This window comes from Atheta coriaria, unplaced genomic scaffold (assembly GCF_025399875.1).
Source record: "Atheta coriaria isolate IRGN ID8LTWV9N9 unplaced genomic scaffold, Caltech_Dcor_3.1 hic_scaffold_8_pilon, whole genome shotgun sequence".
NCBI classification, from domain to species: Eukaryota; Metazoa; Arthropoda; class Insecta; order Coleoptera; family Staphylinidae; genus Dalotia; species Dalotia coriaria.
Window position 1 is genome coordinate 3342709 of NW_027045450.1, and position 17670 is coordinate 3360378.

At 36.5% G+C, this 17670-nt stretch overlaps 1 protein-coding gene and 2 long non-coding RNA genes across 7 annotated transcripts in view; 1 reads left to right on the plus strand and 2 right to left on the minus strand.

Annotated features, from left to right (window-relative positions):
- Positions 1-3440: 3440 nt before the first annotated feature.
- Positions 3441-17670, plus strand: part of LOC135797016 (uncharacterized) — a 78361-nt gene continuing 64131 nt past the window's right edge. Inside the window, exons 1-6 of one of the 2 annotated variants that reach the window (XR_010549425.1) lie at positions 3441-3643; positions 3755-3798; positions 7344-7381; positions 8062-8239; positions 8300-8455; positions 8524-8792. This is a non-coding gene — a long non-coding RNA (uncharacterized lncRNA). Of the gene's footprint in view, positions 3644-3754; positions 3799-7343; positions 7382-8061; positions 8240-8299; positions 8456-8523; positions 8793-17670 lie in introns of those variants that run through there. The other variant, XR_010549426.1, reaches the window with a different exon arrangement.
- Positions 9894-10995, minus strand: LOC135797019 (uncharacterized). Its single transcript, XR_010549433.1, has 5 exons — positions 10802-10995; positions 10680-10730; positions 10517-10567; positions 10354-10404; positions 9894-10060 (listed from the first exon to the last, which is right to left on the minus strand). It is a non-coding gene; the product is annotated as an uncharacterized lncRNA (long non-coding RNA).
- Positions 12223-17145, minus strand: LOC135797006 (solute carrier family 41 member 1-like). Of its 4 annotated transcripts, none has more exons than XM_065309162.1 (5): positions 16574-17145; positions 14907-15309; positions 14292-14471; positions 13666-13975; positions 12223-13611 (listed from the first exon to the last, which is right to left on the minus strand). In XM_065309162.1, exons 1-5 carry the CDS (start codon positions 16594-16596, stop codon positions 12887-12889), a joined length of 1641 nt encoding a protein of 546 aa, XP_065165234.1. In that variant the 5' UTR covers positions 16597-17145; the 3' UTR covers positions 12223-12886. The 4 variants fall into 4 exon arrangements, with proteins under 4 accessions (XP_065165234.1, XP_065165236.1, XP_065165235.1 ...); XM_065309164.1 differs by having other exon boundaries at positions 13684-13975; positions 16574-17139; XM_065309163.1 differs by lacking the exon at positions 16574-17145 and adding an exon at positions 16059-16342.

Consider the following 17670-nt stretch of genomic DNA (forward strand, 5'->3'; position numbering starts at 1 on the left):
GAGACACTCTACATGTTAATTAATTGTAAGACTAGTATTTTTCGCATTCATAGATGGCACTAGGATGCACTAAAAATCATAAAATCGAGTTATACGGCTTATTTTTATATTTATCGACAAAAGTGGGCACGAGAATAGTTTTGTATACAATGCTGTTATCTGCGATTCGGTGTAAACAACGTTTTTAACGCATGTGTCCCGCGTGCTGTCTCCTAGCGCCGCATCAACTTGCTGCATGCAGCAAAGTCTAGTTTAGTTTAGATCACAGGTATTGGGCCTTCTTCAAATTCGCGTACAAGGTCGCATGCGATCAACGCGCACCTCTTGCTTTCTTATCATATACTGTGCCGTCGTTGTTTACGCAGTTTCGGCATGCACTATCGGTGGATTGCAGGCAATTTAATGCCGGTCGCTGGTTAATACAGTCATGTTTTGAGAGACTTATATCGTTTATTCGGACTATAATATTCAAAATTTGTGTTATACTCGGTTATCAATCGACTATTTATTTCTACTTTGCGACTATAGTAATTTGTTTAATGTTCGGAAATGCCGGTTTTTGATCGCGTTTCTTGTGTATATTACAAGTCACGTGATAGTGGATTTGATAACATTCTTCACTCGGCGTTGTGTTCGGTGTCGGTTACTAAATTATAATCCATCAGGCTCGTGTAAGTATTTTTTAACTAAACAGCACAGATTGTTTATTTTGTGTTGATTGTTAATTATACCATAATTCAAATGTATGAAATATTTTTGTTTTAATTTATGTTTTCGTTTAGTTACAGCACTCGTTGTGCCTGGCAGTCCGATGTACATTGGTAAGTTTAATTCAATTATATTTTTCTCCCTGTATTGAAATTGCAGTTTTTAATATAACACGCGAACGCAGTGTCACAATCAGTTCGGAATAGTTTTCCCAGATGCAGAATTTAATTCTGTATCTCCGTGCATTGAAACTTATTGCATGAAAATTCCGTAACGCGAGTTATAATGAAAGTTGTGTGTATACACACTAGTACACGTTGCGCTTGGAATTGTAGTTTTTTATATATCTTGCGATCGCGGTGTCACAATAAGTTTGGAATAATTTTTGCTATATGTTTTTATCCGATTCTTGTATAGCTTAGATTTAGTGCCATTAATTCTAATTATTGGTAAATGACGAGTGAGCGATTAACTGTTTTTCACACAAACACACACGCATGCACGTAAACGAAACAACTTAGCACTACCTGATATGTTTATTGTTTATTGTACGCAAAATTAAATCAATCATTTATTAAATACTGGTTTGCTTCGGGTATGATTTTCATTGTTTTCAATTTCATTGCAATATCAACCTTCTTGCATATTTGATAAATGTGTTTTGATGTTGATAAATATTTTCAAAGGTTAGATGTCGCTACGATGTACGGTTTTGCATTAAATATTGCTTGTTGGTGGTAGTGAGTGCACACCGTGTCCGTGTGGATCACGCGATTTCGCGCAAGAGATAAGTTCGTTTACCTGCAGGTATCGAATCTATATTTCGGTGAATCAAAACACACCGTTGCTGTTTATTATATTAGCATCGTAAATTTAAGCAAATATTATTTAATTCTTTCATGAATATAACTAACAATTTTATATTAATCCTAAAATATTTTTATTATCAGCAGATGATTTCGGACTAATGTGTTACCTGCTAAACGAGAAACGATGCATGTTCAAATTAAAAATCACTTAAATATTTGATTTAAAATCTGGCAATCTCTTAGCATAAGAAATCAGAATTACGCAAATCGAATTTTAATTTTTTATTACTTTTACTAATTGAAACTAGTGTATCATTTATAGATGGCAATAGCATGGACTAAACATTGTAAAATAAACTTGTATTGTTTAATTCTATATATATCAGCAAGCGTAAACCTTCGACACAAGAATTGGGTTTGTTTGAACACAATATACACTTTCTTATCGCATTGCTATTTGTCGTCGTTGCTAGCACCCTATGCCGCATGTTGCTGCAGCTTAGTTTTGTTTTGAACCCAGGTAAAGTGCCAAATGCAATTCGCGCACATGGTTGCGTGCCATCGACGCGCCGGCCTTGCGCACCTCTTGCTTTCTTATCATAAACTGCCTCGTCGTGGCTTATGCGGTTTGCGACCAGTTTCGTGCCGGTTTCTGGTTGATTCAGACGTATTTTGTGCGACTCTTATCCATTATCCGGACTTCTACTTTACAATTCGTATTACAATCGATCATCAATCGACAATTTATTTTTACTTGACTTTAGTAACTTTAGTACAGTTATTTATTATTTGCGCGTAAGTGTATCGCGGCCATGTTGATTTATTCATCATTTAGATGACCCATCGTGCTGTTCTTAGTGTTTTTCTTTTGTAACTAAACAGCACAGATTGTTTGTTTTCTCCGCTGTGTGCATATAATATTCCTTATATTTTCTTTTTTATATTAACAGTATTTGCCGTGCTTTGGAGTTTGATGAGTTCTGCATTAGTAAGTTTATAATTCAATTACAGTAGAATCCGTTTATTATGACTCCGCTTACATTGACCAACCGGTTATTATGACGTACCTACACTACCAAGTTTGGTTTTCATATAAAATTCTGTATAAAAAAGTCGGATATAATGACTTCGCTTACAGTGACATGTCGCTTATTATGACCCATTTTTAACAGATTATGTCCGGTTATATTGACCAACATGATTCTTTACACCTCCGGTAATGTTCGTTGATACCCGACGACGTTCGACACGTGGCGAACTTTTATATTTATTGCTACATTTCTTTTATGTATTTACTATCGGAAAGACCAAATGCTTAAATAATAAATATAAGCATTCGGACAGCAGTACCTTGACCACGACTTAATCCGTATTTTCCATTAATCCGAATTTGGCGTGGGTCATTCGACAATCTCAATGCTTTTTAAAAAACAAGAACCGCATTAAGCAATCGTTCAATTCAAATGTTTTGAAACCGAAGAGGCTTCGAAAATCACAAGAAAATTAATTAAATGAAAAACAAAAGCAGAAAAAATTACAGATTACTTGAAGTAAAAATACACTTGTATGTGTTATAATGTGCTGATTACGTGCAATTTTGATTTTGATTTAATATGTATGAATATGTACATATTTACATAAAAAGGGATTTCATTTCACAAAACGCTTTGTATGACGTCCGCTTATTATGACGTGTTTATCAATTCCCTTCGATGTCATTATAACCGGACTCTACTGTATATATTTCGTTTTATGTTCTGCGTCGGTCATTACTTTGCATTTATGTGTTTTTTTCGCCGCGCTCCACCGCCTGTAGGAAATATAATTATTTTATATTTTTATTCAATCTATCATAATCAACTATATGTTGGTAGCTATCTCTTTTAGTTTAAGAGATATGAATGAAACTATTTATTACGACTATTTATTTGTATTTTGCGACTATAGTAATTTGTTTAATGTTCGGAAATGCCGGTTTTTGATCGCGTTTGTTATGTATATTACAAGTCACGTGATAGTGGAATTGATAACATACTTCACTCGACGTTGTGTTTGGTGTCGGTTACTAAATTATATATCGACGCCCATGTTGATTCTCATTATTAAGAAAGATCCATCAGGCTCGTGTAAGTATTTTTTAACTAAACACCACAGATTGTTTATTTTGTGTTGATTGTTTCTTATACCATAATTCAATTGTTTGAAATAATTTTATTTTAATTTATGTTTTCGTTTAGTTACAGCACTCGTTGTGCCTGGCAGTCCGATAAGCTATACACTGGTAAGTCTATTATTCAATTATATTTTCCGGTCAAATTTACATTTGCTGCATGTAAACAAGTTTTCTATTTATCACGTGCTACCTACCGGCAGGGCCGATGAGAGGGGGTCAACATTTATCTCTTTTAGTTTACGAGATATTCGCGATTGTATAAAATGGGCAAAAATTGCAAAATGTCACTTTTTGAGCACTTTTAGTCGCGTTTTCGACCTTTACTGTAGGAAATGTAATTGTTATATATTTTATCTGATAGACAATCTTCCAATCTTTCATAATCAACAATTCGTTGGTAGCTATCTCTTTTAGTTTAAGAGATATGAATTTTTGAAAATCGTCGAGAAAAAGTATCAAGCACCCCCTTGGCATTTTTTTCTTAAGTCTTAAAATTTCATCTCTTAGATTTCAGGTTTAACCATCGTATCTGGTAGAGATTGGTCCGTAGATTAAGATGCTGCGATCAGACCTTATTTATCTCTTTTAGTTTACGAGATATTCGCGATTGAATAAAATGGGCAAAATTGCAAAATGTCACTTTTAGCACATTTAGTCGCCTTTTTCGACCTTTTACTGTAGGAAATATAATTATTTAATATTTTTATCTGATAGAGAATTTTCCAGTCTTTCATAATCAACAATTCGTTGGTAGCTATCTCTTTTAGTTTACGAGATATTCGCGATTGAATAAAATGGGCAAAAATTGCAAAATGTCACTTTTTAGCACTTTTAGTCGCGTTTTTCGACCTTTTACTGTAGGAAATGTAATTGTTTTTTATATTTTTATCTGATAGAGAATCTTCCAATCTTTCATAATCAACAATTCGTTGGTAGCTATCTCTTTTAGTTTAAGAGATATGAATTTTTGAAAATCGTCGAAAAAAGTATCAAGCACCCCTTGGCAATTTTTCTTAAGACTTGAAATTTCATCTCTTAGATTTCGGTTTTAACCAATTCGTTGGTAGCTATCTCTTTTAGTTTAAGAGATATGAATTTTCACTTTTAGAAAATCGTCGAAAAAAGTATCAAGCACCCCCTTGGCAATTTTTCTTAAGACTTAAAATTTCATCTCTCAGATTTCCACTTTAACTATCGTATCTGATAGAGATTGGTCCGTAGATTAAGACGCTGCGATCAGATCTTATTTATCTCTTTTAGTTTACGAGATATTCGCGATTGAATAAAATGGGCAAAAATTGCAAAATGTCACTTTTAGCACTTTTAGTCGCCTTTTTCGACCTTTTACTGTAGGAAATATAATTATTTAATATTTTTATCTGATAGAGAATTATCAACTTTTCGTTGGCAGCTATCTCTTTTAGTTTACGAGATATTCGCGATTGAATAAAATGGGCAAAAATTGCAAAATGTCACTTTTAGCACTTTTAGTCGCGTTTTTCGACCTTTACTGTAGGAAATATAATTATTTTATATTTTTATCTGATAGAGAATCTTCCAATCTTTCATAATCAACAATTCGTTGGTAGCTCTCTCTTTTAGTTTAAGAGATATGAATTTTTGAAAATCGTCGAAAAAAGTATCAAGCACCCCCTTGGCAATTTTTCTTAAGACTTAAAATTTCATCTCTCAGATTTCCACTTTTAACTATCCTATCTGATAGAGATTGGTCCGTAGATTAAGACGCTGCGATCAGATCTTAATTATCTCTTTTAGTTTACGAGATATTCGCGATTGAATAAAATGGGCAAAAATTGCAAAATGTCACTTTTTAGCACTTTTAGTCGCTTTTTTCGACCTTTTACTGTAGGAAATGTAATTGTTTTATATTTTTATCTGATAGACAATCTTCCAATCTTTCATAATCAACAATTCGTTGGTAGCTATCTCTTTTAGTTTAAGAGATATGAATTTTTGAAAATCGTCGAAAAAAAGTATCAAGCACCCCCTTGGCAATTTTTCTTAAGACTTAAAATTTCATCTCTCAGATTTCCACTTTAAATATCCTATCTGATAGAGATTGGTCCGTAGATTAAGACGCTGCGATCAGATCTTAATTATCTCTTTTAGTTTACGAGATATTCGCGATTGAATAAAATGGGCAAAATTGCAAAATGTCACTTTTAGCACTTTTAGTCGCGTTTTCGACCTTTACTGTAGGAAATATAATTATTTTATATTTTTATCTGATAGAGAATCTTCCAATCTTTCATAATCAACAATTCGTTGGTAGCTATCTCTTTTAGTTTAAGAGATATGAATTTTTGAAAATCGTCGAAAAAAAGTATCAAGCACCCCCCCTTGGCAATTTTTTCTTAAGACTTAAAATTTCATCTCTCAGATTTCCACTTTAACTATCCTATCTGATAGAGATTGGTCCGTAGATTAAGACGCTGCGATCAGATCTTATTTATCTCTTTTAGTTTACGAGATATTCGCGATTGAATAAAATGGGCAAAAATTGCAAAATGTCACTTTTTAGCACTTTTAGTCGCGTTTTTCGACCTTTTACTGTAGGAAATGTAATTGTTTTATATTTTTATCTGATAGACAATCTTCCAATCTTTCATAATCAACAATTCGTTGGTAGCTCTCTCTTTTAGTTTAAGAGATATGAATTTTTGAAAATCGTCGAAAAAAAGTATCAAGCACCCCCCCTTGGCAATTTTTTCTTAAGACTTAAAATTTCATCTCTCAGATTTCCACTTTAAATAACCTATCTGATAGAGATTGGTCTGTAGATTAAGACGCTGCGATCAGATCTTAATTATCTCTTTTAGTTTACGAGATATTCGCGATTGAATAAAATGGGCAAAAATTGCAAAATGTCACTTTTTAGCACTTTAGTCGCGTTTTTCGACCTTTTACTGTAGGAAATGTAATTGTTTTATATTTTTATCTGATAGAGAATCTTCCAATCTTTCATAATCAATAATTCGTTAGTAGCTATCTCTTTTAGTTTAAGAGATATGAATTTTTGAAAATCGTCGAAAAAAAGTATCAAGCACCCCCCCTTGGCAATTTTTTCTTAAGAATTAAAATTTCATCTCTCAGATTTCCGCTTTAACTAGCCTATCTTATAGAGAATAAGCCGTAGAATAGTCTCTGCGATTTAATGTGCCTATTACAAATTCGCCCACAAGGTCGCGTGCCTTCGACGTACCGTCTTTGCACACGTCTTGCTTTCTTATCATATACTGTCCCGTCGTTGTTTACGCAGTTTCGGCATGCATAGGTATAAGTGGATTGCAGCCAGTTTTGGGCGGGTCGCCGGTTAATACAGTCGTGTTTTGAGAGACTTATATCGTTTATTCGGACTATAATATTCAAAATTTGTGTTATACTCGGTTATCAATCGACGATTTATTTGTACTTTGCGACTATAGTAATTTGTTTAAGTTAGGAAATGCCGATTTCTGATTGCGTTTGTTATGTATATTACATGTCACGTGATAGTGGATTTGATAACATTCTTCACTCGGCATTGTGTTTGGTTACTAAATTAACCGCAGTGTGGTGTTGTTGATTGTGAATTACATAATTCAAATGTATAAAATATATTTGTTTTAACTATTTTTTTCGTTTTGTTACAGCATTCCTTGTGCCTGGCAATCCGATAGGCTGTACACTGGTAAGTTTATAATTCAATTATATTTTTCTCCCTGTATTGAATTTGTAGTTTTTTTTAATATAACACGCGATCGCGGTGTCACAATAAGTTCGGAATAATTTTCCAAGATGCAGAATTAAATTCTGTATCTTCCCGTGTCGAAATTTATTGGTAGAAAATTCCGTAACGCGAGTTATATTGAAAGTAATGTGTATACGCACTAGTACTCGTTGCGCTTGGAATTGTAGTTTTATTGATATAACACGCGATCGCGGTGTCACAATATGTCTGGAATATTTTTCCCAGATGCAGAATTTAATTCTGTATCTTCCTGTGTTGAAATTTATTGTGTGAAAATTCCGTGACCCGAGTTATATTGAAAGTTGTGTGTCTCCCACCCCTTGCCCATTTTTTCTTATGAATTAAAATTTTATCTTTTAATTTTTTAATTTAGTTATATTATTTCATAGAAAATTTTTCCTAGTTTAAGAATTTTTAATCTGTTTTTTGAACAAATTGAGAAAAATTAGAAGATTTTCCTTGTTTGCCCTTGTCATCCTCTCATGCAGTTGCCATTTGCCGCATGTTGTTATTTACTATTGCCGCGTTTAATGTACATTATTGATCAAAAATGGTAATACTTTTCGTGTTTTGTATGCATACTTATGCTAGTTGTTTTAACTTATTTTTTTTTTTTACAGTATTCGCCGTACCATGGAGTCCGATGAATTCTTCATTAACGTAAACGATAACGCTACCCTTCTACGGTGCCCTAAATGGGTGTAACTTCTACCGCTACCTTCGTACGGTGCCTTGAATGGGAGTCACTTCTACCGCTATCTTCGTACGTTGCCTTGAATGGGAGTCTTTATGGATCCTGTAAGAATAATTAATTTAATTTATGTATATGTATATTTCATTTACATGAACATTTTCCAGTTGTTGAATGAAGCATTGGCTAATCCTGAGATGGACGATGAATTTTATCAATAAGGACCAACTGGAGAGGTTCCGTGGTACTGGTGGAGTGCGTATTGAGGATGATGTTTTGTTTACTGAAGATGGATGTGTCAACTGGACTAAAATACCCAGAACGTATGTTATATTTTTGCAATTTATAATATTTTATATTTTACTATTCTGTAATTCATTCTGATTTATAGTGTCCAAGAAATAGAAGATTGGATTGCCGGTGTTGATGATGATTCCAAATACGATGGAATGAATTTACAACATTTTGAAGCAATTATTGATATAATTTTTATGTATTTTGTTAAAAGATATAAAAAGAGCATTTTATAATTGTATCATATTACCCTGTTTATATGTTTGTATTCTTAAAAATGCTGTATATATTGAAAAATTGAGTTTGTGATGTATATATATTCTACATGTTCAAATAAAATTGTAGTTTTATATTTTTAACTATAAATTTTTATTTTTTACTCGTCCCGAACCGAGAACATCGCTCGCAACATCGTTAATCCTTTAATTAATCCATAAATATCCTAAACATAAATGGTAATGCCACTGTTAGATATGGGAAATAATTCAAAGTCAATTTGTATCAATATTAATTTCGAAACGGTATCACTAGTGTCATCTATCCACGAGCAACTAAACTACGCCGCTATTCAAGAGATTCAACCTACTGCACTTTCTGCGATCCTAATATTCAAAAGAATTTTGTTACCAATTTCAATGGATTTGTCGACAAAATTTGTCGAGAAATTTGCTGAAATGTTGCTGCTCATCAGTCTGTAGTACTAGGAACGCAGAAAGTGGACATAGACAGTTATTATATTTATTATTTTAGTTTGTTTTGGTACATTTTCAATTTTTTCTATAAAATTGCAAATAGGGCCTAAACAGTTAATGCTAGCAAAAAAAAATACGAAAATAATTGACGTAGATTTAAATTGTCTATCAGAATTCGAAAACAGAATTTAAAAATTCCAACTTTTAATTTCGACCATAAAAAAGAGAAATCTTTTGCCATTTTTTTAATAAAATCTTTTCTTTAAAAATTTTTTGTGCTATTTTGATGATTTTTCAATAATGATGCCACCTTGTTGAGAATTTTTCAAGGAGCAAGATTATGTAGTTCTTAATTTCCTAGCCCTCTTAGTTGTCGAGATCCTTCAGAATTTGAAAACCGAATTTACTGATTTTTAAACATTCATTTTACCCGCCATTACTATTTACCGCCTCTTATATTTACTTACCTCCTCACCCTTTCTGCGATCCGAATACCAAAACCTGAGTTTCGACTGTTTCGAGTCCAAATTTTGTGTCATTTTGCCTCCCAGAGTCGACAAAATAAAGATGGAATATTAGGAGCGCAGAAAGTTGAGGAGGCTGATAAAGTTTACGCGGTAACTAGTAACGTGCTGCCTCTGGTGGCGACGGCCCGAAGCTCAAAACTTTCGGTTGTTGTAGTTTCTAATTGATAGATGGCACTAGCATGCACTTTTCGAAATAAATGGTTTAAGGAATCGTTAAATATGTGATCAGGTAGAAATAACAGAAATAATTTTGATTAGAAAAACTTAAAAATATTCTTTATTAAAGAAAACGCACAAGCATAAATTTTGGGAGTCAATTTGTATAATAATCACAAAAGTTATTTAAGATAATTTAATACTAACAATCTGATGCAAGAATGGTCCTTCTACGATGTCAGACTCAGGTGCAAAATCCCTAAAACAAGCAAAAATTAGTCCTTCGAACAGAAGAATGCAATTTTGGGGGCCAATTTGTATGATAATCATAAAAGTTATTATGTAAAATGATAAAGGAATTAATTACTTACAATCTGATGCAAGAATGGTCCTTCTACGATGTCAGACTCAGGTGCAAAATCCCTAAAACAAGCAAAAATTAGAAAATAATAAAAATTAGTCCTTCGAACAGAAAAATGCAATTTTGGGGGTGAATTTTTGAGATAATCACCAAAGTTATTCAGGAAAATGATAAAGAAATTAATTACTTACAATCTGATGCAAGAATGTCCTTCTACGATGTCAGACTCAGGTGCAAAATCCCTAAAACAAGCAAAAATTAGTCCTTCGAACAGAAAAATGCAATTTTGGGGGCCAATTTGTGTGATAATCATAAAAGTTATTATGTAAAATGATAAAGGAATTAATTACTTACAATCTGATGCAAGAATGTCCTTCTACGATGTCAGACTCAGGTGCAAAATCCCTAAAACAAGCAAAAATTAGTCCTTCGAACAGAAAAATGCAATTTTGGGGGTCAATTTTTGAGATAATCACCAAAGTTATTCAGGAAAATGATACAGAAATTAATTACTTACAATCTGATGCAAGAATGTCCTTCTACGATGTCAGACTCAGGTGCAAAATCCCTAAAACAAGCAAAAATTAGTCCTTCGAACAGAAAAATGCAATTTTGGGGGTCAATTTTTGAGATAATCACCAAAGTTATTCAGGAAAATGATACAGAAATTAATTTCTTACAATCTGATGCAAGAATGGTCCTTCTACGATGTCAGACTCAGGTGCAAAATCCCTAAAACAAGCAAAAATTAGTCCTTCGAACATAAAAATGCAATTTTAGGGATCAATTTGTACAATAATCATAAAAGTTATTTAGGAAAATGATAAAGTAATTAATTACTTACAATATGATGCAAGAATGGTCTTCCTACGATGTCAGAATCAGGTGCAAAATCCCTAAAACAAGCAAAAATTAGTCCTTTGAACATAAAAATGCAATTTTGTCAATTTGTGAGATAATCTTAAAAGTTAGGGCACCGTACGAAGGTAGCGGTAGAAGTGACTCGCATTTGGGGTGCCGTATGAGGGTAGCGGTAGAAGTGACTTCCATTCAGGGCACCGATGCAGAACTCATCGGACTCCATAGTACGGCGTATACTGTAAAAAAAAGAGTTATATTTCATTGCGTTTCGGTGCAAATTCATTTTTTTTTTAATAAAATTACTTACTATATAATAATATATAAATATATATAATAATATATATAATTAATTATATTATATATAATTTTCTAGTTGCTATCTCTTTTAGTTTAGAAGATATTTACTGTCGAAAATCGTGGAAATAAATTATCAAGCACTCCCGCTTGCCCATTTTTTAAGTAAGGTGGATGCACCAGTGCCACACTAGGCACCAGTAGTGCACCATTTCTACTTGGATGAATCAACAATTGTTTCGCCGGTAAGAGCATCGTCAGGATTGTCCTGACAATGCAAATAGATTAAAACTCTCCCAGTTAAAAATTCATCTACAAGTAAAAACAAATACATATTAAAATTAATGAATATGTCAGTTTTAATTTGCATTGATGTCACTCACTGTTCTTCCGTTATCAACAGACATTTCACATTAGTAAGAATTGATACTTGAATTAATACCAATTCAAGGGGACGGTATCCGGCAGCCACAAATGTTAACAAAATCACTCAATATCCGATTCCATGAGCGACAATTCAATAACTGTAAGCCACACGGGCTGAAATTCATTGTCGTCCATGTCACTATCATATTAACATCTCAAGAAACACGATTAATAACTATGCAGATAGAATTACAAACAAAACACGTGCTCACGACACCACCGCGCACGACCGACTAAGCAGGAAAGAGAATTGACAGCCGACGTAAACATCTAGTGGGGGACACCAGGTAGAAAATTGTAGTATTGTATTGTATTTGCATTGGTATATCAAGGTCAATGAGCGAAATCTTTTGCCTTTTTTATAACAAAATTTCTTTCTTTAAAATTTTTTTGTGCCAATTAAATTAAGTCAATATGTGAAATTAAAGAAGACCAACTAAAAGTGGTATGAAAAGGGTGTTCTTAATTGATCAAACGACTGTTGTTTTAGTTTTATTCGAAAATAATTCAACTTCTAGTTCAATTAATTCCACAACGCTTCGGCCTGCACAACCAAAAAACATTTCATACTTTAAACCTCAATTTTACAATATTCTCCTGTTCTCAAACCGAATGTTTCTAACATCAAATTTCAACAATGAGTTTTGGCTTAATGTATAATTGAATTTTTTACGTTCCATTTTAGTTTAGTCTGTTGTACAGTTTCAATTCATTGAGTTCAATTTAATTCCTTGCATGTTAAGTTAGTTAGTAGCAACAAGAGATCTGCCATGCACACTGTTTCACAGCAAGACGAACAAATGGCAGATCCGCAAGTGTGGAGGGCGCACGGCGCAATAATGTCAAATGTAAGGCATAAAACTAGGTACTATTGTCATATTTCTTAGGTATGTTATCTTTCTTCAGCAGCATGATTCGTCTCACCACACTGCATGTGATGTGTTTTTTTTTTAATTACTGTTAACTTAATAATTATCATGCTAGTACATATATCACAATGAGAACATGATGTTTGAAGTTTGTTTTTTTTTTCACAGAGGTATGTGTTTTGTTTCCTAGCTGACACGCATGCGCAAACAGCAAGAATGTAACAAATCAAACGTTTAAACTAGGTTAGGTTTGTTTGCGCATAGGTGTCAGCACCTAATCACCCGGCTCGGGGATTTCATGATCACCGACCAGGTACAAGAACTGAAACGCGACCGCCAGCAGTGATATTCCTAGCAAATCACCCATGGACGTTAGATACGGAATGGCGGAGTTGTCTGGATCGATCTTTCGGCTCCACATCCAGTGAATCATAATATGCGCGACGTATAACAAAGTCGCCACCTGCATGGACGCCGCACAGAGGTAAACAATCACAAACAGGCTACTCAGCTCGGTATCCTCTGCCTTCATATAGTCGATGGTGTAGATAAATATCAAATGCCCAGGCAAAACCATCGACATCAATACCCGCGTAGTTCTTGCATGCGGTGACATTCCGCAGAAACCCGTCACTGGCGAGATGAAAATCATCCGATCCGTTTCCGCGCTGTCTTCCTCCGCATTTCCGTCTGGTGTTAACACGCCCAAGACAGCTTGTTTGTGTAACGCTGTCGAGATACGACTTGCTTGAACCGCGACCAAATTACCACCAACACCATTGATAACTGGTTGAAAGACAGCTATCCCTTCAAACCTAGACACCATAAAATCCAAAATCAAGCCTCCGACGCTACTGATCAACATGGCGCCGACCACTGGTGTCCACCCATTGTATAATACATCCCGCGTTTGTAGATTCTTCTTCGCGATCCAAATCCAGAGTGGAATTGCCAGAATATATCCGGCTATGATAAGCGGTGCTAACCAATCATGTGTGCCTGCAATATGTAACTTTAGGCATCAGTACAATTTTTTACGTAAAATGTGCGTACATTCAGATTTATTTTTACCTATTGACTCGTAGAGGTGTGTGGCCACCCAGGAGAGCAGTGTAAGAGAGGTAATGTCGCCGAGGCTGGCCGCAATCGGCGTGGCAACGTTGTCGGGGTTGATGTGGCAATGCCGTGATAAGACGATTACCGCAGCGGTGATTAGGCCTAGAACTAAGCTAGCGATGGAGACCGTCACCAGACTACTGGCGCATAGAAGGTAGGCATGATCTAACTCCACTTCATTGCTCTTGATCGCACCCATCACTACAGCTACCACCGAGCCGAGGAAGCCCACTACGATCGCTTGACACTAAATTAATTAAACAAATAAATTAGTAACGAAATAACAGTTGCGGTAACGTCATCCATATTTAAGTTTCCCAATATTTGCAATGGATACCAATCCCATAAAAGTGAATCCACTGATTTATTTATATGTTATCCCTCACCCTATGTCTGCGCAACGTGACATTTCACCTGCGGCTTGCCCTTATCGATTTATCAAACAAGCTATCTTTAGAAATATGCAGACAATTGTCGCAACTTTTTGTGTGACGCTCATAATTGACGTCATTGCATGTATTACGCAACTATTTGAAAGATTACACATTTATTTAATAACTTACTTGAATGAGAACTAAATTGCCTAAAATCATCGACGCCTGCTGCTTTGCTGTGTCCATATGCCCGAGGTTGGCTTGCGTAGACAATCTGGACGCCAGCGTCATCTCCAAGTTGCCCTTCAACCCCAACAGAGCCGGAACGAGAATCACCAGTTCTGTGATTTCTTCAAACACTGGCCAATGCTATAGAAATAAATTAATTGTAGAAATGTAGGCAACTTCATTGTCATTAATATATTGGAGACTACATTAACCAAACTTTTCGGCTGTTTTTCATGTGCAGGCTATATTTTGTTGCTCGTTAAATGTGTCGGCATGTAATAAAATATCTCAAGGTTGTAATCAAATCCGCGCGTAAATCAACAGCAACAACATGCGTGGATTCTCTGTAATTTAACCGGTCGAGTGTGAAGGGTCGACAGACAAGAGCGGTCGCAGACAACGCGAAACCTGTTTTTTGCCCTTGCTAACAAAAAACCGCGATCATTCAACCATTCAACAACGCCAAACAACATTTTTAACGGAATTTTTCATGGAAAAAATGTGGTGACGTTTTATCAACTTTGATGTAATCTTGTGTAATATTGCACAGAGTTAGGCAACCAAATTAACAAATACCTGAATTTTGTCGAACACCAACCCAGCGAAAACCATACCAAAGCCGGCGATAAGAAACGGAATAAAGACCTGAATGGCAATTGAAAAGTAAGTTTCCCCGAGATTGGCACCATCCTCATCGCTAGCATCATCGCCGTCAATCGGCAGCTTTGCCTCGACGACCACATCCGGCAGCCGGCCATTCTCCTCGCCCTGCTGATGACATCCATTGATGATGGTCGGCGGTGCGCCCGAGGTCGGCGTCACCAGCGTTAGTTCCATGTCAGTGCAGACGACCGCCGCGTCGTCGAAGGCGTCCACGTCCATCTCCTCCGGCACGGCGAGCGCGACGACACGCACCGGCTCGCCGCATTTGATGAGTGGATTGTGGCTCTCCATGACTTTAGATCCATAGCTTTCTTTGCTGCAAGGCACAAACAGGCGAAAAATTATTTAAATAAACCACCATGTCAAGCACAAATAGAAATTAAATGCAAGTAGAACTTTTGGCAAGATAATGGACGCACGTGTTCGATTGTTATAAATATGGCTCTCTCGCCGAGTGTGTTCCGGACGTCGCGACGCGAGCCAGTGGGAGCCGGCGCGTGGTGCGTGGAGGATGCTCGCCCGACTACATCGTGTGCACGACTGGCGCGTGCGGTCGCCGGTCGCATCGCTCGCACCCGACGCATATTGATCGTCGGCGTCGTGCGAACGCCATCTGTACGCCAAGCGCGCCAAAATCCTTCAAACACTCGCGAAACTTGCATAAACCCTCAAAGCGCTCAAATAAAACGCATTTATTCATATGTGGCCAGAAGGACACCTCTAAATTCACTTCGCCGCGGGCGAATTACCGCGCGTCTCATTGAGTTATTGAAGATAATCGCGAATTTCCGCCGACTTGCTCCAGTTAAAAGTAAGCCAAATGGCGGCGACTACGTCATAATACGTCATCAACTTGAAGCGCAGTTATTATGCCACCCAACACCAAACAGGTGATATTAATTACATCGTTTACAACATGTGTTACGTTTTTAATATTTATTACACTGCTAGAAACTTGGTAAACATTTGAAACAAATAACGGTGTTAAGTAAAGTTATAGTTTCAGTTACGATCAAGTAGAGGGCGCTGGTGAATGCCGCGCGCGCGTACCATTGGCGTACTTACATTGTGGTCATCTGCAGACTTTTTTGTTCTTCACAGTAGACTTGAAACTCGTCGTGGTGGCGCAGCTAGCGGGCAACATTGTCACGCGCAGGTAAATCCATGAATGCACATTATAATTTGCACGAAAACAAAATTCACAAAGAACGCGACGAAAAACAAAAATATTAAGTGTTTTGTATTATATTTGCTTTTTTTCTTTTGTTTTGATCAAGTGTTTTGTTTGAATGAGCGATATGATGGTGTGCGGCGGTGTTATCGGCTCGCGTTGCGACGCGCTTCTAATCCGTTTCGCGGCCGGTAATTGACGCGCAACGGAGGCGTCCATTACACGGCCATTATATGCTATTACGCCCTTTAGCGAAGTCGGCGGCCGCAAATTGCGTCGAAATAGGTGGTCCATGAGCCGAAAGCCTTGAATTCGTCATTACGTGCTATTGTCGGCACCATCGCCACCGTCCTAGTTACACGCGCGCAGGTTGTGGTCAAGTAACATAACCAAACAGAGTGTGACTTACGGTATGAGTGAGTACAGCGCCATCTTTGCCAGCTATCCGCTAGTCGGGTTTTCGATCGTCCATCCAAGATGTTCGCCCGCACGATTTGATCCGAAGTCGAAGGGATTTGCTCATCGACGGTGATTTTTCGCGGTGGCGAGATGCAGAGGGCACTTTTATTGGAGAACTTACGTGGAGCGTGTGCTCTTGACCGACAGCGGCGCGCAACTAAGCGCATGAATCACAACGCGCGCGCTGCGCGAAACTTTCTGTGCAAATATTCGTCAATCGACGATTCAATTAGTTTTTAATTGTTTACACGCACACACACAGCACATTTCGGGACTCTTCCCACTCCTCCATAACGATTATTTTCAAAATGGTAATCACATTGGTAAATAAAAGTTGAGACACGTAAAATGTTTACATTTTTTTGTACACGCTGCGATGATTTTTTATGTTAATGCAATGAAAAACCCAAGTGTAAGTGCTAATTGTTTGAAAACACTTTGGGAACAATTTTTTATTCTTTTGTGTCGTTAAGTTCAAAATGGCGTCTGGTCTTGTGTGTGTGTTAAGCGCGTTTGAGGATTGTTTTAATTTTCCAAGATTTACACATCCGCCAAGCAAACACAGAGACGTCACCGATGTAAATCAGGCAAATATTTTGCATTTCTCAAGCCATTAAACATTAAAGAATGTTAATTCTTTCCTCTCCGCACACTCACACACACACACGCACGCGGTATGCAACCAAACAAACGCGTAAACAAACAAACAAATGCACACACGCGCTGCTTGTTTAATGCAAGCAGTGTAAACATCTCTATTGTGTCATAACAATGCGCACATTAGCATCGTCTGCGCCCAGAACGACATAATATTTGGTTACACGTTAACTAACGGTAATCGCAGGTTAAGTAGTTTTTGCGTGCGTTCGTAGTGTGAGTGTGAATTGGGCGAGACGCTGGATTTTTTTACGAGTTCCAGACCTACTCAACATTATTGACGATTTCTCACGCTGTTTTTGCGCGCTCCGTAGAACCGGTCGCGGTTCGAAACGAATTCAAAACTTTTCGACGCACAAACAAAAAATAGCGCGACACAAGATTATGTTG